The following is a 21831-nucleotide window of genomic DNA, read 5'->3' on the forward strand; positions in this document are numbered from 1 at the left end:
CAGTCTCCGTGGCTCTGGTGTGAAAGCCACCATGCGTGGGGACCCCCTTGGCCCCCATCTCAGACTCTTCTCTCCAAACCTCCTGTCCCTTTTGCCCCCCTCATGGGGGCCTGCAGCTGCGGGGTCCCAGACCACCCACTTAGCAGAACCGGGATTGCCCCAGTGCTGCATTGGCCCCGAGGCACAGGCGTGGGCAGAGGGGCTCCGGAGGGACACCCGCCCTGGCAGGGCGGGCAGCGTGGGGATCGGACGCTGGGGCTGGACACGCTGTCCTTGGTCTGTGCGGCGTGTGATGCCCTGTCTGCTAGCTGCGCTTCTCACCAGCGTCGGGCGGACTATAACTTGCACAGGTTGCGAGTGACCCACCTAAAACTTGTTAACATTTCAGCCTTTTTATCCGTCTTATTTTTTCCCTTCCCCTTCTGACCATTTCTCTTCTTTCTTAGGTTTCTTTTCAACCTCTCTTGTGCCTTCTGGCCCTCTTTCCCTTGTAATGACTCCTGGGCTTATCCTCCCCCGTGATTTGAGGCAGGGCTGGCTTGGGCTAAGCTGAGTTTCCCAGGAAAAGAGCAGAGCTCTCTTGCTGCCTATGAGCCCTGTGGAGGCTGACCTGTCTCTTGAAGACTTTGGCACCAGTAATCCCGCACACCTGTTAATCTGTTAATTCCCCTGCTGCTCCTGTAAGAGGAGTGAGCTGTTTGCAGGTGCTCCAGGAGCCGGGCAGCGGCAATCCATGCATGAACAGCAGAGAAAGGACTCAGAGCGATGGGGGATTAGTGCAGCTTCAGATAATGGGCGTAAACACGAGCTGCTACACAATCCATCTTTCCGCTCGGCTTGCGAGCTCTCCAGGCACCTTTACGCACGCCATCCTCCCGGGTCCTCTCCGGGCGTCCTGGCCTGCGAGGGCGTTTGCTCAGGGCAGCCGAGGCCGGGAACGCGGCCGATGTTGAGCATCGGCGTTGTGCGTTTGATCGTATTTCCCTCTAGCGGCTGGCACCAGGGACCACTGCTTGCTTTCCTGCTGCCCTGGAGGGAGATGCTGGTAGAGGAGTTTTGTGTTGCCCTGCAGTGGCGGTGGTTTCAGCTTTGGATGCTGAAGGCCCCAGGTCAAATCCTTTTGAAGGGTTTGGTGTCCCTGTGAGCGTAGTGGGGTTTTTTGCTCGTGTGTGAGTTGTGAGCATCAGCCTCTGTTCAGCATGCGTCTTGTGTTACCTTGTCGGGTCTTACCGAAAATGGGGGGACTTGCTGCCTCGCGGTGACTAGAGAGACTAGAGCCTTTGCTAGTGCCTGGTGGTGTCCTTGAGACCTTGCAGATAGCCTAGAGCAAGCGCTGCCGCCTTCCCCTGCCGCGTGATGTGCTTCTGAGTCATGTTTCTCTCTGTCGCCCTGCTCCCCCCGCTCCTTGCCCAAGGTAGGGAAGCCCAGCAGGAGCAAGCACAACACGCTGCCCGGCGGCACCCTGCAGATCCGCTCCCTCGGCAAGGACGACCACGGCGAGTGGGAGTGCGTCGCCACCAACGTCGTCGCAAGCATTACTGCCAGCACTCATCTTACAGTCGTAGGTACGGGCGGCCGGGGGCTGGGGGGCCGCGGCGCTCGGGGCCCGCTCCTGCGGCGGGAGGCGTGTGCTCCTGGGTGGTTTTGCCCCAGATGGTGCGTCAGAAAAGCCAGAATTGGGGGTGCTTCCCATGGAGAGCCGTGCTTTCCTTGGATGTCACCCTCCAGCCGTGCTCCTTCTGTTTCGGTGGTGCTGTGGCCATGTCCCCCCGCAGACCGCGGGGCTCCTCTCCTCCCTGGCCGAGCCTGTCCCGGCCCTGCTGAAGCACGCGAGGGGCAGAGCTTGCTTTAAGGCTTGCAGGTCTGCTGATATCGCCGGTGGTGTGAAATCTGCCCTGGTCCAGAGGCGCCGTGGAGGGGAGGCAGGTGCGCGGCAGCCTGTTCCCCGCCAGCCAGCACGCCCCGGCGCAGCCCCCCTCCGATGGGGCCTCGGGCACATGCGAGGTGACCTGGTCCCCAGCGCCGCCAAGCGTGCAGGCAGGGCTGGGTGGGCCCAGCTTGCACTATCGACGTTTTTAGCAGAAATCCCAGATGGGAAACACTTGGGCTCTGTGGAAGAGGAGTCTGAATCCCAGCTGGGAGCAAACCTCTTGGTCTGGGGGGTCTGGGCCGCATTGGCCCTGGCAGTCGCGTCCTCGCCATGGGCAGAGCGTGGCCGTGCCTGGTCCCCGCCGCTCTCACCTCCAACCGCGCTCTCTCCCGCAGGCACAAGCCCTCATGCCCCGACCGGCGTGCATGTTGTGGTTGCCATGACCTCTGCCAACGTCTCCTGGGAGCCCGGCTACGACGGCGGATACGAGCAGACTTTCTCAGTTTGGTACGGCCCTCTGTGAGTCATCCCGGCATGCTTTGCTCTCTGCTTCTTTTCCTTCCTATTCAACCTGAGCTTGTAGAGCGGGGCAGCGCCGTAGCGGAGGGTGGGGGGAGGCGCAAGGGCAGCGCTGCCCGGCTCTGTGCCGGCACGCCGTTAGCTGGGATCAGAGCTGTCGATGCCGCGGGACCTCACCCCGCGAAGGGCCGCGGCAGCCCCAGCCCGGGCGGCGTGGGGTTGAGCCCTGTCACCTCGGTGCGGGGAGGGTGGAGGTGGCGGTGGGCTGGTTTCTGCAGCTCCTTCCCCTGGGTGCAGAGCTCAGGTGAGCTGCCGGCGGGGCACTTCGTCGCGCTCCCGCTTACCGCTGCTGCCGGGGCATCCAAGAAGTGGCCAAAGAGGTGTCCGCGAGTGCGGTCGGCGGCCTCCGGCCCCGCGTGTTCGTGCTGCGTAGCTCTGCAGCCTCCCGGATTGCCTTCCCCTTCAGTGCTGGCCACCGCATCTGTCTGCCCCGGCACATCTTACGCTGCTTTTCACGCGAGGGAGGCACTTTGCATTCATGTAGCTTTGCCTCTGGCATCTAATTTCAAGATAAACTGTTTATGAAGCTTAGCAGCCACGGAGAGGGTGGAAAACGCAGTCTGCAAAGCACATCCTAAAGGAGTGTGACTAAGTAGAAATGACTCCTTCCTGCTCGGCGGCTCCCTGGAGGTTGTTAAACCTCCTGGAGTTTACGAGCAGCCGCCGAGGCTGACGGTCTGGGTCTGAGCGCCTCGCGAGGCTTTAGTCCCTTTGCCGTTGTGGTAGTTAGTCCCTTCGTACCCCTCCAAAGCAAGCGGCGCATTCAGGAGGGCTGCAGCGCTCCTGCAGCAAGTCCAGGATTTTCTCTGGGCCCTGCACTTGCCGTCTTCCCTTTCTCTTCGGAAGAGCCATGCTTTGAATTGTGAAGGGGATGGTGACTTTCCTTTCTCAGGCCAGACCTTGCATCCTCCCCCACTTCTTCAGGCTTTCTTCTTGCTCTCTTTCTTTCCTTCCGTTCTCTAATTTGCCCAGATGGATTCTGCTGATAGAGTGGAGATTGGATGCATGCTGCCCATAATGAATTCTGCTCTGCTGCAGACCGAGGCCAGGCTCGGCGCTCGCCGAGTGGGGCTGGATAATTGTGTTGGGAGACAAAAGACAGGAGATAGAAAGAAGAAGAAATTGAGAGAGCAGAAGAGAAGAATGAGGGAGAGAGCATGCCCCGAGCAAACAAGGGAGCAGAGCAGTGCAGAGCTGGCCCAGCTGCCTCCTGTGATCACGTCCTTGGGAAGGAGGGATTAAGCCTCCTTGCTGCTGAGACATGTCTCACCTTGCAAGGAGATGTCAGCTGCTGCTGCTGCTCTGCCTTGCTCCCTTTGCGACCCACCCCGGTGTCAGGGTCTCCTTTCTGCCCACTCCTGTTTTTTCCAGATCCCAAACAAAATGAGATGCCAACCGGGAGGGGGGAGGATGGAGAGGGAGGTGTCTGTCCGCTGGCGATAGGGAACTGTCAAGGTGCTCTGGGGATCTGGGAGAAGGAAAGCGAGTCCCGTCTTGTCCTGACCTTAGGGCGTCAGCCCCACGGCTCGTACCGGTCCGTAGGGCTGGCTAGGCCAGGAGACAGGACAGGGCGATAGGGAGGCCGGGAGGGATGCAGTGCTGGGTGAACTGGAGTGCAAAGGGTAGCAGCAGAGCTGCTGTTCGCTTGGCCGGTGTCCTCTTGCCCTTGCCAGCCTCAGCTCTTTGACTTGAGCTAGTGCTGCCTGCAAATCCAGCCAGCCGGAGGTTGTGTATTTTCCTCCCTGCTGTGGTTATAGGATGCTCAGCCGGAACTGATGCTCAGCTCCCGTGGAGTCCACACGCTTCTCCGGTTGGCGGCAGTGCTGCAAAGCAGGTCCCTTTCCCAGGGTGAGCAAACCCCGGGAAGGGCAGCCGGAGCATCCCGTCAGCGTGCGCGCGCTCTCCTTGGGGACGAGCTGCGTCACGTGCGTGACGGTGACAAGCGTTGCGTTTATCCGCTCTCCCCAGCGTCAGGCCGTTCCCCTCGCTTAGCTGCCTTGCTGAGCCCGACAGCGTAGAGCCCCGAGGCGGCGGTCGGGAGACGGGCTGCAGAGGCAGCGGGGTTAAATGCCGCAGGCTCTGCGCCAGGACGCGCTTTGGGAGCAGCGTCTGTGGCGCCCGCTGAGCCACCGCCGCGGCGGCGGGGGATCCTGGGAGCTGTAGTCTGAGCCGGGAGCCGTGTTGAATACGAAGCCTTCCTGCCCGCAGCCATCTCCACGGCTCGGTTTGGTCAAGCCACTCTGCACGTGCATGGCTCAGTTCCAACTTGCTTGTTTTCATAGCTTGCTGCTGCTTTTACTGCCTCACCTTTTGCTCCCGTTGTAGCGGCATTATTTGTTTTTCCTCCATCTCGTACTTCCTACGTGGTGGATTTACCTGGAAGAATACTTACGGCTATAGATATGCCTACATATCTATGCAGAGTAAACCTTCTGCAGTGATCCTTCCAAAATCCTCTGTGAACGCCGCTGAAGACTGCAGCTGAGGGCTGGGATTCCCTAGAGTGTCTGTCTAGTGCGAGCAGGGAGTTGACCGCTGTCGGCAATATCATTGCAGTGCAGTGATGCTGCTTTGAGACGTGGGGGTCTTTCCCCACGGTGCCGTTCCCTGTGCGGTTATGACGTGAGGAAGCAGATGCGCAGTCGTGCGTGCTGGGATCGCAGCGGGATGTCTCCAGGCACCCTGGGTTTGGGGGCTAGGCCCTTGCCGAAAGGCTTTCCCTCCTTTCCTGCATCTGAGTGGGGCTGTGGGGAATTTGACTGTAGACTAGCTCAAACCCTGAGTTGCACAGTTGGCTTCGTGGGGAGCCACCTGGTTTTTGCAAATATGTCTAAAATGGTGATTCAGTTAACTGCCTCCTGTGGGACTGCACATGCATGGATACAGTTAAGGGAAAATTTGGCTCTGACTTGGGAGCTTGATTCTACTGCTGAGGTACAGTCGAGAAAAGGCTTCATCTCCCGCTTCAACTGTCATCTTCGCAGCCCTCACAGGAGTAAAAATAAGCAAACTTGCACTTTTGGTTTTGGGTTCTGACAGAAATAGCCCTTAAAGCTGGCGTGCTGGCACCGGTTTTGTCCGTGACTGCTCTAAGGGTGCACTTGTTGAGGCAGAGGGGAGGCCTGGCAGCGGTGTCAGTGGGAGCCGAAACGTGGCTGCCTGGCGTAGCGTGGAGCTGCGGGGACTTGCTCCCTGCCCAGCAGTCCTTGTGTGCGCCTCCCCTGAGCCAGTCACGGTGCCAGCTTTTGGGTGGCGAGCGTCAGCACCATGTCCATGCGCATTGCTGGTATTAGACCAAACCATCTCTCAGGAAAGCTCCATTATTGCTTGAGAAGTTAACTTTGACTCTTCGTCCTTGCTGTCAAAGGCACCTTCCCTGAGGGGACGTTCCCGTCTCTCTTGGCAGGGTGAAGAGAGCACAGTTTGGACCCCACGATTGGCTGTCTCTTCCTGTACCAGCTGGTTCCAGTTGGCTAGTGGTGGATACCTTAGAACCAGAGACTGCATACCAGTTCAGTGTCTTGGCTCAAAACAAGCTGGGCACCAGCTCCTTCAGTGAGGTGGTCACTGTGAACACTCTAGGTAGGTCGGGTCAACGGGAGGAGGGGAAAGGGTTCAGGAGGGCCGCAGAGCTGAGGAGCAGGGAGGCTGGGTGGTGAGAAGAGGCATGGCCACGTGGCCTTGGCCCGTGTGCCCCTTCTGCTGGGGACGGAGATGGCGATGCAGCAGCAGTCATTGCTGGCCCCACGGGGGATAGTTCCTGGGGTGTCTTGGATGAAGCTTGTGGACCTTGCATGCATTATGCTGCAGAAAGCCTGTCCCAAGAGGCAGCTGAGGAGAGCTACGCCGTGATACCAGTCATTTTTTAGCTCTTCCTTAAGTGAAACTTGGGTCAGGAGTTATTAATAGAGCGCAAGATCACTCATGCGCATTTTGGAACAGGAGCCATCACGAGAAGGCCTTGTGCTGGGTGCCTGCCTTGGGGCTGTCTCAGAAGTAGGTCAGAGGAAGGAGGAGGTTTTCTAACACTGAACCCTTTTTCTTGGCATCATTACATTTTTATTTCCCCCTTTTTGGAAAGTCACTTCTGTATCTCTGAGATGAGAGAGCCCATGCCCGGGAAATGTCCGAAACTCCTGGAGGGCCGGATCTGCCGCTACAGTGGTGGTCCGAGTGGACCGATGCCAGGCCTTGTGGGAGAGCCCTGAAAGGGTCCTAGCGTGCTCCTTTTACGCAGATTTGCCTGCGAGCCTTGCTGGAGACTGCGTGGGGTCGTGAAGAGCTGTTGTGCTGAAGTGCGAGGGGGGAAGATAAGTGCATGGCTACAGATCTGAGGAGGACATCCTCTGCTCCCTCTTCAAGCCTACTTCAGTGGTGTCTCTGTCCTGTCTCCTCTAGCATTCCCTGTAACAACTCCAGAGCCTCTGGTGTTGGTTACCCCACCGAGGTGCCTAACAGCCAACCGGACACAGCAAGGCGTCCTCTTGTCGTGGCTTCCTCCTGCTAACCACAGCTTTCCCATCGACCGCTACATCATGGAGTTCCGCGTCGCGGAGAGGTGGGAGATCTTGGATGATGGCATCCTAGGGACCGAGAGCGAGTTTTTTGCCAAGGACTTGTCCCAGGTGAGCAGCGACTGCCCACCTCACAGCTCCCGTGGAGGCTTGGCCTCGTGCCGTCCGTCCTGCGCCCCTGGAGTGTCTTTTGGGGCTGGCTTTATGAGCCGGGGGCGCTTGGTGGGGAGGTGGTGGCGGCAGGACCTGATGGGCGTGCTTGCTGTTTCAGGACACCTGGTACGAGTTCCGGGTCCTGGCAGTCATGCAGGATCTTATCAGCGAACCCAGTAACATTGCCGGTGTGTCCAGTACAGGTAAGCAGTGGCTCTCCTCCTTCTCCTCCTTGCCCCTGGCAGCCGTGGGAGCATCTCTGCTGCCTGTGCATTCCCGAGCCAGGGCTGGTCTGTCTAGAGCACGTGTCAGGACTCACAAATTTTGGATAGCAATGATGTGAGCGCTGGTTTTGTACCCCGGCTGCGTGCTTGGGCTGCGAGCAGCTGCTGATCTGTGCACTGTTACAGTTAGCTGGATTTGCTAGGTAGGGGTTGAACAGTGTCGCAGATAAAGTTGGACTCCACGCTGGAAAACAGTGTTGGTGGCACATGAGGTGCCTGGCCCTCATTTTCCTATGCATGACTTGGGAGGTGTTGTGGGAAGTCCAGGTCAAGCTGCTCCCCCCGCCACCTCCAGACACAAGCAGCCGGGGCCCTGCAGAGCAGCGGCACTGGCAGCAGGCAGGACAGATAGCACGATTTAGTCCTTCCCCGTAGAGCGCAGCGCGTTAGGGGGCACACGCCGAAGCGGAGAGGCGCAGCACATCTCGGCTCTGCCGGATGCGCCGAGAATAATGCTCCGAGCCGGGGACTGCGCAGCCTGGAAATGGAAATGAAAGGTGCAGGGAGGGAAGTGTAGCACTGCAGTGCAGAGTCTGCGGGAAAGTGCTGGAGCTTTGCAAGAAGACTGCAACACGCTGCAGCACGCACAAGGCCTCTGCCCCCCGATCCGGCTCGGAGGAGCGCTCCTGGAGCAGGGGGCAGGCCAGGGCACGTGGCTGCCGTGGGAAGGCAAGGGCTGCGGGAGGAGGGGGGAAATGAGGATGCAGTGAACCCTATTTATGCTGGCTCTCGGAGGGAAGCTGCGGAGCCGCCCGGCTCCACCGTGCGCAGGAATAAAGCAGTCTCTCTCTGCCCCCAAGTGGTGCTGGCGCGGTGCGGAAGCTGCCGGCTGCAGGCTGCCTGCCTTGCCTGCCCTCGGAAAGCCCCATTCCTCTTGCACGACTTTTCTAATGGGGTTGGACAGCACTTGTACACAGAGGCAGCACCCACGGGGCTTGTGTGCATCCCTGTCCTGTGCCAGCTGCTGCTGCCTGAGGCTGAAGGCTAGCACCCGTGTCAGGTGAACGCTTGCCGACGCCAGCACGCAAATGGGTGGTGGGGGCAGTTCTGCTCGTGTGAGCTGGGCTGGCCTCAAAGCCTGCTCTTGCATCTGCAAATAGCCGCAGCTAAGGCCTGTTGGTGGTTCAGATCTGCTCATGGCTAGTGAGGTGGTGTAATGGGGATTCGGAGCCCTGGTGCTGGTTTCAGTCTAATCGTCGCTGAAGAGTTAAAATATATTGCACTGAGACACGCAGGGGAAAATACCTTCTGGGGCTGCAGCCTGAGCCGTGGTGGGTTGCTGGACCTGTAGACTGCTAACAGCAACCCTGCCTCTGTGTGCTGTGGGCGCTTCTTCCCTAGGTATCAATCGAGACAAAAGAGTTGTCTTGTGGGAGGTTACTCAATCACTTGTTGGTCTGCAGCGGCGTAGACTGGCCCCTCCACATGGGCTGGGTCTGAAGCAGGGTCTTTTACTTCACAATTATCATTCCCAATGCCAGCAACAAGTGAGCCGTCTTGCATCGAGACAGCTTTGCCTGCTGAGCTATGGTGGGGACCTGAGGGGAAAGCAGCAGGCGGATGTGTGTGCGTGTGTGTAACATCTGGCTTTTTTTTATCCAGACATATTCCCTCCGCCTGACCTGACGGAAGAAGGTTTAGCCCGCCCGGTGCTGGCTGGCATCGTCGCCACCATCTGCTTCCTGGCTGCTGCCATCCTCTTCAGCACACTCGCTGCCTGCTTCGTCAACAAGCAACGCAAACGGAAACTCAAGCGCAAGAAAGGTGAGCCTGTGGGTCATGTGTTTTCCATGTCCTTTCCATCTCCTTTTTTCTCTCCCCTTGTCCCGAATTGCATTGTGGTGGTAATGTTCTTCCCTGTCTGTCTCTTCTTCCATCCATGCACATCTTCAGGTGAAGCCCTAACTTCATCCTTCAGCTGTGACTGAAAGCGTCCGTGTTCGGGAGTGGGAGAGGAAGGGTGGGTGAAGAGGCAGCAGAGAAACTCTAGCCTGGGATTTCCAAGGGAGCTCTCTTACATGGTGATAACTCCTAGACCTGGGGGTTTTAGGGCTGAGGCGAGCTCGCTCTTGGCCAGAGAGGGAGTGAAACTTTGTGCAGATGGCTTACCTCCCCAAGGTCGCCCAGACCTTGGCGTGCGAGGTGCTTCCTTCTGAGGGCCCGCGGGAGCAACTGCTCAGAGCACTGGTTTTACATGGACCATGTAGTGTCTGACCTGCTGCACTAGCCTATAGAAGACCCCTGCAAAGGAGACCCCACTGCTCCAGTTACATAAAACTGGGACTGGAACCAGCCTCGCAGGAGTGCCCAGTAGGGAGAACTGCGACACGTTCACGTGGCTGGGGAGCTGGCGAGGGCAGGGGAATCGACTTTTTTCACCTCTAGCACGTGAGATTGTGACAGCAGGATTAATAGGAAACTGTGACTGGAGCTGTTTGTTGTCAGCAACCATTAAAGCACTGGAGCAATGAAAACTTGGCCTCTTGTTGAGTGTCTTCTTTTGTGTTTTGATGTTAAGTTTGTCTGTCTCTGTCTTGTTGCGCCTCCTTAGCGTTCTCTCTTCTTTCCCCTTTTTATTCTTTTCCAGACCCTCCTCTCTCGATAACCCACTGCAGGAAGAGTTTGGAGTCCCCGTAAGTATTTGTCTTAGATGTGGCACCAAGTTGTGGCTCGTCGAGTAGTTTGAAGGTGCCTCTTTCTGCAGTTGTTGTTAAGGTCAAATGGAAATATCTGACCCTGTTTTATTGCTTCTGATGATGTGTTTTCACTGTTCCCTAGACTTCTGGGAACAAAATAATTTGCAAGAGACAAACAGGCTTTGGAGCAGAAGGCAGCAGGGACAAACACAGCAAAGTCTGAACTAAGAGTCAACCCTGTGGAATTGTACACGTTGTCCAGAGCTGGACTTGATGAGAGGTCGAACTAAATTACACAACAAGCTACTCCTTAGGAGTAGCCAAGTTACTTAGGAGAAGGGTTAGCCTGCTGCATGCAGCCCTTCGTGCGAGTTCACTGTAGTTCTGAATCATTCTCTTTTTGCTCTGTTTTCTCCTGGGAAGCTGAGTTCATCTTAAATGCATTTTTTTCTTTTCGGATGAGGAGTCTCCCACTCAAGCCTCTTCCCACATGTACCTAAAGGTTGTGGGTTATGGTTCTGTACTAGCCACAACTTCTTGTAGATCCCATCAAAGCTGCCTAAGTGTGTTGACCAGAAAGAGCCTCTAAGCAGCGGGAGCATCTTCCCGATCTGAGTACAAGAATGAGAGATCTGAACACCTCAAGCTTTGTCTCCTGGACCTTTGTAAAATGTCCTGGTGCCGGTGGCTTTTAATCCTGCTTTTTTCCAGTTCTTCCACTGCACTGAAATGACCGTGCCCGCATCATCTCTGTTGGATCTGCTACGTTTTGCCCTTCAATTCTGTTTGTCTGAGGCTTTCTAAATAGGGATGAGTGGACTATTTTGGTGCTGTCTCCCCCTGCCTCTTTTCTCCCTTTTCAGTCTCTCAGCCTTACATTTGAGTGTTCAGGATGGGGAAAATGTTCATTTCAAATTATCTGTCAGTGTCTCTAAGGGAGATGCAGAATTCTGCAGGAGGGAATGCTTTCCTGATGTTCCTCTGAAGCCCTAGAAATCAGAGTGTCCCTGCTCTTGGGGACTTTCCGAGGCCTGGATACCTCAGGTGAACGTAGAAAGCTTGAACGAATTGGAAGTGAGCTCAGGATCTTCCTTTTGTCCTGCTGGGGCCGTGGAGCTCATTGCAAGGTGCTGGAGTGAACCGCCTGCCTTAGAGGGATGTGGAGATGTGCTGAGCTCTGCTCTGCTGAGGCCTGGAGAAGTTGGAGGAGATGTGCAGTGCTTCTGACTCCTCTCCCACTTGCTTTTCCCAGTCTGCTGGGCTGTGTTAGAGCCAGGCAAGGTCATCTCAATAGTCATCTCAATAGTCCGCACGCGAATTTCTTCCAGCAGCTCCTCTTTTGAGAGCTGATAACGTGTTGTTTTCTGGATTCGGCTGGACCTTGATCCAGCAGTTCTTCTGGGCAAGAATAACTTTTGTCCCCTCCCTGTGACCGTCCCCTTTCTTGGTTTTTCTCTGTGGTCCAGGTTGTCTTCCGGCAAGGTGAGTCCCGAGAGCATCCGCACGCTCCGTCCCCCCTCGGAGTCCTCCGACGACCAAGGCCCGCAGGCCAAGCGGATGCTGAGCCCCACCAAGGAGAAGGAACTGTCCCTTTACAAGAAGACCAAGAGGGCCATTAGCAGCAAGAAGTACAGCGTCTCCAAGGCCGAGGCCGAAGCCGAGGCCACGACCCCCATCGAACTCATCAGCCGCGGGCCGGACGGCCGCTTCGTGATGGACCCGGCGGAGATGGAGCCCTCTCTGAAGACGCGCCGGATCGAGGGCTTCCCGTTCGTGGAGGAGACGGACATGTACCCCGAATTCCGGCAGTCGGACGAGGAGAACGACGACCCCATCGTCCCCGCCTCCGTCACGGCCCTCAAATCCCAGCTCACCCCTCTCTCTTCCAGCCAGGAGTCCTACCTTCAGCCACCAGCATACAGTCCCCGGTTCCACCGGGCCTTGGAGGGCACCGGCGCCCTCGAGAGCCACCTGCAGGCCACCGGCCAGGCCCGCCCGCCCGCCCCCCGGGCTTTCCACCAAGGCCAGTTTTACGGTTACCTCAGCAGCAGCAGCCCCGGGGAGGTGGACCCGCCGCCCTTCTACATGCCGGAAGTCAGCCCGCTGAGCTCTGTCATGTCCTCCCCGCCTCTGCCCCCCGAGGGGCCCTTCGGACACCCCACCATCCCCGAGGAGAACGGGGAGAACGCTTCCAACAGCACGCTGCCCCTCGCCCAGACCCCCACGGGGGGCCGGTCCCCCGAGCCCTGGGGCAGGGCCGAGTTCCCCTTCGGCGGCCTGGAGGCGTCCCCCGTGGTGTTCCCCCAGCAGCTCCAGCAGTGCGACGTGGCCGAGAGCGCCCAGCCCACGGCCTGTCTTCCTCGGGGGCCGCCCCCGTCCTCCCTCCAGGTCCCCGCGTCCTACCCGGGCATCCTGCCCCTGGAGGCACCAAAGAGTTGGACTGGCAAGTCACCTGGCAGGAGCCAACCCTCTGTGCCCACCACCACGAAATGGCAGGACAAACCTATGCAACCTATGGGGAGTCAAGGGCAGCTAAGACATACCAGTCAAGGTATGGGCATACCCGTGTTGCCTTACCACGAACCGTCCGAGTCAGTCGGCCACAGCGGCACAAGCACATTCAGCCTGGACACCAGGTGGTATGAGCCCCAACCCAGACCTCGGCCCAGCCCTCGGCAAGTCAGGAGGGCTGAGCCCAGTTTACATCAGGTGGTGCTACAACCTTCGAGGCTTTCTCCTCTGACCCAAAGCCCCCTCAGCTCCCGCAACAGCTCTCCGGAGCTGACCGCCCGTGCCCGGCCGCGGCCGGGCCTCATCCAGCAGGCCGAGATGTCGGAGATCACTCTGCAGCCCCCCGCGGCGGTCAGCTTCTCCCGCAAGTCCACGCCGTCGACAGGATCCCCCGCTCCGAGCAGCCGGGGAGAGAGCCCCAGCTACCGACCCACCACGGCCTTCACCTCTCTGGCCACTGGCTATTCTGGCTCCCAGGGCTCCTCCATGCCCGTGGACACCATGGATGTTTTTGGAGAAATTCCCTCTCCGAGGAGGGCTAGCGAGGAGATTCTCAGACCGGAGCCTACACCGACAACGGTAGCCACTTCGGGGTAAGTGTGGGCAACCCGTAGTCCCCCCGGCCCCCTCCTGGCTTCCCCCACCCTGCCTCACCTGCTCCCTCCAACTCCCTCCCCCACCATCATCAACCAAACTCATAGGGTTTGTCTGGATACGCTGCAGCATCCCTTTTGGAGATGGCGTCCCGCGGGCTTTGCTAGGACGCGGCTCGGAAGAGGCTCGTGCCGCGGGTACAGGTTGCATGGCCCTCGCTGGGGGCGTCGCTGCCCGAGCAGGTTGCGTAGGCAGACGATCTTCCTCGCGTTCACGACGCGTTGCTCGGACCGTTCCTCTTCCCCGACCGGTCGCTGGGAACCTCTGTGACTCGGGATACGGGCCGTCTACTAGGCTGGCCGAGACCTAGGTGCTGGGCCTGGCCCCTGTGCTTGCGTAGGTAAGTGTCCTGGTGTTACTGGCGGTTGTTTCCTCTTCTAGTTGCTGGCTCTTGGCTTTCTTCGAACGTTAGGGCCGTTGTGCCTCCTTGTCTTCCTCTGTTCCTTCTTCCCGCGGAGTCTAGAGAGCTTTAATGCATGACAGAAACAGCTATAAAAGTCACCTTGCCGCCCCATCTGCAAAAGGGATGCTGCAGCCCCAGGACGCGGGCAGGGAGAGAGATCAAGGACTTAGCCACACCAGCAGCACGTAAAGAGAGGAAAAAAACCCCAGCGGAGATCAGGAGGCTGCCGGCACGCTCAGATCCTGCCCTAAAGAGGGATGTGGCTGCGCTAGACTGTAGCGGCTGGTTTTCCAGGTACCAGGGTTGCTCCAGGCAAAGCGTCTCTCTCTCTCTCTCTCTCTCTGTATTCCTTCTTTCCTTCCGTCTCTTTCGCAGCACCTTAGATCCTGTAGCCGTGCTTCCGTTCCATCCTTTCGTCTCGCTTCATTTTGGCTTGTTGTGTAGCGGGGTTTAACCCCGCAGCTCGTGGAGGAGAGGAGTTGAGGCGTTCACCTGCCGCTCAGCGCGGGGCCGGGACCGAGCCCCGCGGGGCCGGCGCGGTCGGAGGCCGACGGAGAAGAGGCGCGGTGGGGGCGGGAGGCAGGCGTTTCACCCCGCAGCGCCCTCCGCATTTCACTCCCGCTCTCTGGTACCTGGAAGCGTTAAGGCCTTAGAAATCCCTGGAGCCCTTTGGCACTGCCGGAGCCGGGTGCCTGGGGCCCAGGAGGGCTCACGGCCGAGGATGGGGGAGGGAGAGGACCTGAACGACCTGAAACGAATTGCGTGTGGCTTTTGACAGCACAGCCACCTCTCTCTCCAAACGTGCACATGGATGTGGATTCACGTCTCCAGCGGGTCTCCGAGCCAGGGCACCCCGATGAGTTCCAGGTGCAGGACAGTCGCAGGACCAGTCTGTGTTAGAGCACTGTTGTCTGTGCTTTTATGCAGTGTACTCATTTGCTTTGTTGATTACTATTATTTCTTTTCCTTTCTTTTCTGTTTCTTTCCCCCTTTCTTCTCCAGACTTGTTTTGTTTGCGTTTTGGTTTCTTTCCCTCCTTTTCCTTTGGAGTTTTTGACGTGCTGATGTGTTGCGGAGCCCGGCTCCTTGCGGGTGTTGATAACTGCTTTGTTTTTGATTAATCTCAGCTATCTGGGCAGTGTTGTCGAGACAAGCTTCTCCTCAGCTCAATAGGTAAGGGTGATCCATGTCCGAAAGGATGGTGTGGGCGCTGCGGAGGGTGGCCGGGAGCGGGGCATGAGAGGGGACATGGAAGGGGCTTTTCCAATACCATCTCTTCCTTTAAAGGGGAATAAGGAATTGTAAAACGCTAGGGTACACCTTTGTACACACAGTCTCTGTGGCTTTTGGGTTTCCCGCTTAGCAGCACATCGCTATCCGTGTGCCTTTGGGGAGGCAGCGTGGCTGGAGAGACTGGTGCTAGCACCGTGTCTTCGGGGATGAGACGGGCACGGGAGCTCTGGCCGCTTGTGTCCTGTCGCTCCCGCGTGCAGTGTGCCGGCATGACGAGGTTTGGCTTCGGGCACGTCGCTCGTCTCCGCCACGGGTCTGCCGTGCACACGAGCTCAGGCAGGTAGCTCTCGTCTCGCTGTGGCTGCACTTCCTTCCTTCCCTGGAGGATCACGGTACCTTGCACCTTCAGTCCTGGCCAAGGTCGTGAAGCTCAAGGGGAAATGTATTGAGGAATTGTTTCTGTTGAGAGAAATAGTTTGGGGTCTCCCAGCTGATGCAAACAAGGAGGAGTTCATAGCTGTGCACATTGAGCAAGGTCACATAGTCATCCTCTGGTTGAAGTCAGCTACAAATGGTGCTTTTGGACTAGGGATCCAAAATAGTCTCCAACTCTATTCCATGAAGTGGAGACTTCTATTTCCCTCAGTAGTTGGATCTATTTTCTTCTTCCCAATATTTTTAGATTATAAAAAATGGGAGAAGTCTTTTTTTCAGGAAGGATTTCTGTGGTTTGCAGTAGTGTAACTACAGTTTGAGACCACTGGTGAGGTGTTTTATCTTTGCTGTAAACTGTGGCGAGTGTAGCTGCAGTAAAAGCCCTCCCTCTGGGAGATAGTCCTCAGAGAAATCCTGTAAGACCTCTTCTGACCCAACTGCAATTAAACAGACATCTTGGAAAAACTCTCCCAAGGAAACATCTCTCGTGGGCTCTCTTGGTGAGGACAGTTTCCTAAGTGGCCGCAGGCATCCCTGGAACTGGAATGGAGTAACTAGGACTTTGTTTTTAGGCCTTATAAGCAAGGAACTTCCTCTTTCCCCTCTCAGTATGATTGCTAAAGCCAGGCAAGCTATTAGTCATTCCCAGCCCCAGAGAGCAGGAACTCTGACCCATGTGGCTGTCAGGCAGACTGGCTGTGAAAAGAGATGTGGTGTTGTGGATGTGACTGTTTCTGGGGCCTGGCAGTACCCAGGGCTCGTTGGGACTGGTCTTCTAAAAACTTGCACTCGCTGCTGTAGCTGGGAAGACTCAAGGTCCCAGCTGGTACTGCCCTAACAGCCTAGGAGCCTTGTTGAACTGGAAGAGCGCCCCGCGAGAGGGAGATGAGTTGCCCAGTGAAGTCAAGTAGATATTTCCAAGGGAGTAAAATTTCTCCAGCTCATATGGAAGATTGTCCTAGAGTGGGGAGAGCCGAAGTGGATGAGGGGAGGAAGGCAGCGGGTCAGTGCGAGGTTGAGGGTTGGATCAGGTGAGAACGACGGGGGGCACAGCAAGGAGAGCAGCTTTGGGACATATGGTCTGTGGGGGGACTGTGTCCTGGGGCGCTGTCCTTCCTGCCATCCTCTTGGGAGAAACTGCTGGCAATACCTGGTCAGTTTGAGCTCTTGAGCGCTTGGCTGCCTTCTTCCTCTGTTTTCCTATGCCAGGCCCAGGGCAGGAGGTCCCACAAGGACCAAAGCTAGTGCCAAGCCCTGTGGAAACCAGCTGGGCTGTGTCAGACTTCCCATGAAGGGGGGAAACCCTCAGCAAGGCCTTGATTGTCGTCTTTCTCCTTTTCCCACGGTGCTTTCCTGCTCTGGAAGGGCTCCAGAGCTGAGGGAAGTATTGCTTTAGCACAGTATACGTCAGTATGAGCTCGCATCGGAGTTTGGCGTTGCCTCTGAGCAGACCTTGGAAATGTCCTTGCACAGGTACTGGCTTGCTCCCGTCTCTGGTGATGGGAGCCATGGGCCGATGGCATTAGGAGCAGGAGAGGAAGGGGCAGGATGGTATTGCCCAGCAGGACGTTTGCTGAGGAGCAGCAGTGCATCCTGCTCCGAGACGCTGCCGGGGAATCCTGTGACACTGCGTGGGGTTGGAGTTGCAGGCAGCATCTCCAGAGTCATTATCCCAAAAAGGGAAGCCATGAAGAGAATAAATCTTGCTCTAATAAGTGAGGCATCCCATAAAGAGCCCAGCCAAGTAATTTCTTTATGATTTGGGGGTCATAAAATTGTCAGTGGATGCAGAGCACGGGGATTTTATAGCAGACCAGCCAGATTTCTATACTGCAGTAATAAAAGCTGAGAGGAGGAGAGGGAAAGGCAGTTTCTGAGCTTTGTGGCAGCTGCAGCAGAGCCGCCGGGAGCAGCAGCAGGAGGGAGTGCAGAGGTGTAACCCGCGCGGGGGGCTCTCTCCACGCTGTGATCGTTGGCACGTCCAGGTGCCAGGAGCGGGCAGGCTGTCGCGCGGCGGCTTGCGCTGGGTGGAGGGCGGGTGGCGTTTTTGAAAAGCGGGGATAAATTATGCCATTACCAAATTAGTGCTAGCAGGTTTCCCTTTCTTTCCGATGGGGTGCAGTGGGCCGTTAGGCATCTCCAGACAGGGAAGAAGGCGTTGTCGTCTCCTTGCAAGGGGGAAACCCAAAAACCACAGACAAGGCAACAAGCGCCTGCGCCCCTCGGCATTGCAGGCTGCCCTGAGCTGGCCGCCCCGGCTCCCGCTTGCCGGGGCAGCGCTGCCGATGCCCGGAGCGCGCAGGCTTGGGCACGGCGTAGTGCGAGTGACAAAGGGCCGTCCGCTCCACGCGGGCGGGAGGAGGAGGAGCACCCCTCGCTCCCAGCTTGAAAGCAAACAGGTTCCCCTTTAAAGACTGTCCATGTGCTGATCCTCTGCATGTGTTTCATGCCTCCTCCCGCTTGGAGAAGTTGTGAGTCCTCTTGTCTGAGTGCGTTTTTTCTTTTTCTTGAATTATTATTTTTTGTTTCTTTCCAGTCTTTTTGGTTTACTTATATATTTTCTCACTCCTCTTTTTCATTTATCTTCCTCTCTCCCCCCCTGCCCTTCCCCGTGACTGTATTCCCCCCCTCCACTCCAGCCCTCCTTCCCTCGCCCTCTCTCCGCCCTGTCCCTCTCCCGTCAGCATGGTGAAGTCCGTTGTGCAGATGAGTTGTGTTGTCTGCAGACCTGCAGAAGGGTTGTGCTCCCCGCTGTTACCAGCCCCTGCCTCTCATTGTGGCCACGGTGCCCCGGCGGCAGCGCCGTGCTCTGGGGACGGGGCGGTGACCGCTGTGTTCCTCTAGCACCTTTGGCGCCGAAGGATCTCGAGCGATTCCCGGTCGCGTGCCGGCAGCGCCCGCTGGGACGGAGGCAGCGGCCAGCTCTGCCCCAGGGCCGAGGGGGATTCCTGCTCTCGGGAAATGCCTCGTGGCAGCGTCGGCGTCTCTGTAGTGGCCGCAGCATTTGAGATTGAGAAAGAGCCTCGTGTAGGCAAACTGACCTGTTCGTCTGAGGAGGATGAAGGGTCGAAGGAGCCTGGCTGGGACTCTGGGGGCTCTGGAGATGTCCAAGCAGATGCTTAGATCTGTAAGCAATTCCTGGATTTTGCTGCCTTGACTCAAGGAGAGGAGGAGACAGGGAACGTGTTGAGGAGACCTCCCTCCACGAGGTGAAATGTCTATATTGTGCCCTTGAATCTTGTGGCCCGTTCTTTTAGTGGGTTCCCCCTTTGGGGGGAAGAGGGGTAGTGATGCTGCCATGGGCCTTCTCCCTTTTGTCCTTCACTTCGTGCCTGGAAAGAAATTTGAAGACAAGTAGCTGAGATGCATCTGGTGGGTTTGGCTGGTGGAGCCTGTCCTGTAGCCCTTCCCCATTGCAAATATGGGAGACGCTTGTTGCAGCTCAGCCGAGGAGAGGAGCTGCAAGGCACGCAGCTGGCATAGCTTGTTCTTCTCCCCTAGGTCCCTCCCTTCCCATCTCGGGCCCTGCTGCTCTGTGAAGTCCCCCAGTGCTGTTGCGGTGTCTTCAGTAACCTTCTATCCATGTAGTTCAGACCCTTGCTCGTTGAGAAAGGTTGTTCTCTGAAGACTCAAGGAAAACTGAATTACTGGATGTTTTGTAGAGGCTTGCAAAAGGCTCATGTCAGAAAGTTAACTGCACTTTTCTTCAAGCTCCTTTGCTTGGCGCTGTGCTGAAGGCTCTAGAACAAGTTCATCCACATCCCTGAACCTCTCCTCTCTTGGTGTTGAAGATATTTCTCAAGCATGGGCAGCTGCCCAAAATGCTAACTCTGGGGGCTGGAAGAGGCTTTTGGCTGGGCTTAAAATGAAAATTAATTTGAAAGAATTGGAGTCCTTTAAAGAAATAAAGGGTGGGTAGAGCAGATAAAACTTGGCTGGTGAGTAGCATCATTTCATCCTCCGCTGTATCTCTTCCTTGCCAGGGGTCAGACAGTATTTATAGTGACACATGGGTTCAGTGCGCTCAGTGTTTATATTTGTATGTATAAATACAAGTCCAATTACAGAGAACTAGTAGAAATGAGCTTCAGGCAATTTCCTCATAATCCCTTGCGTAAATCTGTCTAATTTTGTCAACATGCCACAGTTAGTAGCATCTTCTTAGAAGAAAAAAGAATGGAAATAGCAAGAGCTTTTTACAAGTCGGGATTTAATAGTATGAGCAGAGTTGCCTGGGGCCGCGGGGCACGGGCGATGGCGAACAGACGCTGATGGGGCAGGACTGCAGCGCGCTTGCTGAGCTCCTTGGGGTCCGGGGCTTGGCAAACCCAAGCTCCACAGGCAATGGACTGGGACTGCAAATGCATGTTCGCTGGATATAAAATGGACAAAACCGCTACAAGCACAGAATTGAACTTGCCGCTGCGGGGCGGCTCTGTGAGCTGTTGTGTGCTGGGGTGCAGGGAGGCGGCTGTCGGTGTCGGTGCCAGTCCACGGTGCAGACGGACCACAACGGAGCTATCGCCTGGAGTCTCTGAGGCCACTGATCTCGCTAGAGGCTGTTTGTGCCTGGCATATCGGGGCTTGGGAAAGAGACGTTCAAGCACAGTAACTGCTGGCTTATAAATCTAGTCTTTCCTACAAGGAAAAATTCTCCCCAGGATCCAACCAGCAGGACTATCAGCTTATCTAATGAGGTGCTTCATCTTCTGCTGACGCACTGCACGGCTGGGAGCTGGAGCAGAGGATCTCCTGGAACATCCGCGCCTTGATGTCTCTGTTTCGATGGGAAACATGAAAGAGGCTTTTTATACCCCACTCTTCGTGCTTCCATTGCATCTGCTGTGCCCCAGCTGCTTAATCAAATTATGCTGCACTTTTCTTGCACTCCAGTGCTGACAGCAGAACTGAGAAGCTTAGTAATCACACACATCTTCAAAAACAACCCCCTCTGCTCCCTAAGGGGGAAAACCCTCGGGAGCCCTTCACTTGTACCACTCTAGCTTAAGTATCTGCTCCTCTAGCAGCCACTTGGGATCTCGGATTGAAAGCGTTGCTCTCAAGCTGTGCTCTCAGCGATGATGTTTAATGGCACGCAGAGAGACTCGCAGAGGAAAGCCTGGGACCTTCTGCATATGTTTGGTGGTGCAGAGGCTGCACCTGCGACCAAGGCAAAGTGAAACGAGTCTCCAAACTGACCGAAGGTAGAGCTGGGCTGGTCCTCCGTGCCTGCACGCGCGGAGGCTCCGAGGTCAGGCTGCCCGTGCTCCCCTGGCCTGGGCTGCTCCTGCCAGGGAACAATGCAGGGGGGTTTTTATTGTCGAACAGATCGTAGCTGATTTATGGAGAAGGTGACAAAGCAGGAATTTGAATGCAGCAACGCCACCTCCTGTCAGTCCACGTCATGTCAGTCAAGTCCTCGACTTGTCCGTCCTGGCTGGCTTGTGAAGGGCGTGTGGTGTGCAGGGTCCCATGCTGCATGCAGATCATGGCTCTTGCAGGCACTGGTGCCTGGATTAGACCAACTCTGAGCTGAAGAGTGCTCTGTTTTGCAGCGTTTTGGTTTCTTAGGGCAGTTTGCTGTTCCCTAATGCTCTTACTGACACCTTCTGCTCACGGATCCAGCTCATAAAGTTCTGGCCCTTTGGTAGTTTCTGTTTCGGTGGGCAGTGGAATAGCCGGTCTCCTTGTCACAGTTGTCTTTCCAATGGCCTTTTGTTATTTCCTTTCTTGTCTGCAATGGTTTCTGAAGGAGGGAAGATAAAAATGCTTCACTTTGCACTTGCAGGCTTGTAACACAGATTTCTCACTGTTTTCAATTCAATTCTTTTCATCGTGTCCTTCGTTTTTGAGCACATCACGGTTATTTGCTGTTAAACAGCTCTTGGACCATTACTGAATAACCCGAAGTGCAGTGAAATGTGAACAGAAGAATAACGCCTGTGTTCAGATAGAAATGAGCCTGTTCAGAAGACAGTTTCTGATTAATGTTCAGTCCGGAAGACACGGGCTCGATTCCTGTTCCTATTAAGTCCGTCTCTAATTCTGTAAGCGTTTGAGCTGAAAGTGGGACGTGCCATTCACACGCTTCTTGCTGGTAGGTAGCTTGGAAACTGCCACCTGGGCAGAGCGTTGCCCTGCTTTCCGCTGGCGGTGGCTCTCGAAGCGTGGTCAGCCCCGTGCTGCCGCCGGAGGTGCTCGAGGACGAGCCTTTGATCCCACCGACTAGGAGCAGGGGGAAGGGATGGGCTGGCATGCGATGAACCCTACCAGAACCACAAAAGCCTGAGGATTCAGGAACTGCTGTTAGTTATACCCACTGCGTAGCTATTTTGAGAAGGTTTCGTTGCTGACCTCCAGTGGCTGAGTTGTGAGACAAGATAAGTGTCGTCTTTTTTGAGAGGTAGGACAGGGCAAGCACAGACTGCGTTGGAAACATGCTGGTTTACATCTCCAGGCTTTGCTCTCTGGAGCCCCAGGTTCAGGTGTTGGCTTTGTCGCAATGAAAGGTGTTTGGTGGATGTTTCCCGTGTCATCTCGTGTGCAGGTTGCTCTGTGA

General features: G+C 56.4%; 1 protein-coding gene across 1 annotated transcript in view; it reads left to right on the forward strand.

Annotated features, from left to right (window-relative positions):
• Positions 1–21831, forward strand: part of IGSF9B (immunoglobulin superfamily member 9B) — a 53269-nt gene that overhangs the window by 25408 nt on the left and 6030 nt on the right. Inside the window, exons 11-18 of the mRNA XM_064524303.1 lie at positions 1415–1565; positions 2266–2389; positions 5856–6031; positions 6848–7074; positions 7235–7319; positions 9003–9164; positions 9988–10033; positions 11503–13140. Coding sequence (XP_064380373.1) covers positions 1415–1565; positions 2266–2389; positions 5856–6031; positions 6848–7074; positions 7235–7319; positions 9003–9164; positions 9988–10033; positions 11503–13140 — 2609 coding nt within the window. The remainder of the gene's footprint in view (positions 1–1414; positions 1566–2265; positions 2390–5855; positions 6032–6847; positions 7075–7234; positions 7320–9002; positions 9165–9987; positions 10034–11502; positions 13141–21831) is intronic.

Source organism: Dromaius novaehollandiae, chromosome 21 (genome assembly GCF_036370855.1).
Source record: "Dromaius novaehollandiae isolate bDroNov1 chromosome 21, bDroNov1.hap1, whole genome shotgun sequence".
Taxonomy (NCBI): domain Eukaryota; kingdom Metazoa; phylum Chordata; class Aves; order Casuariiformes; family Dromaiidae; genus Dromaius; species Dromaius novaehollandiae.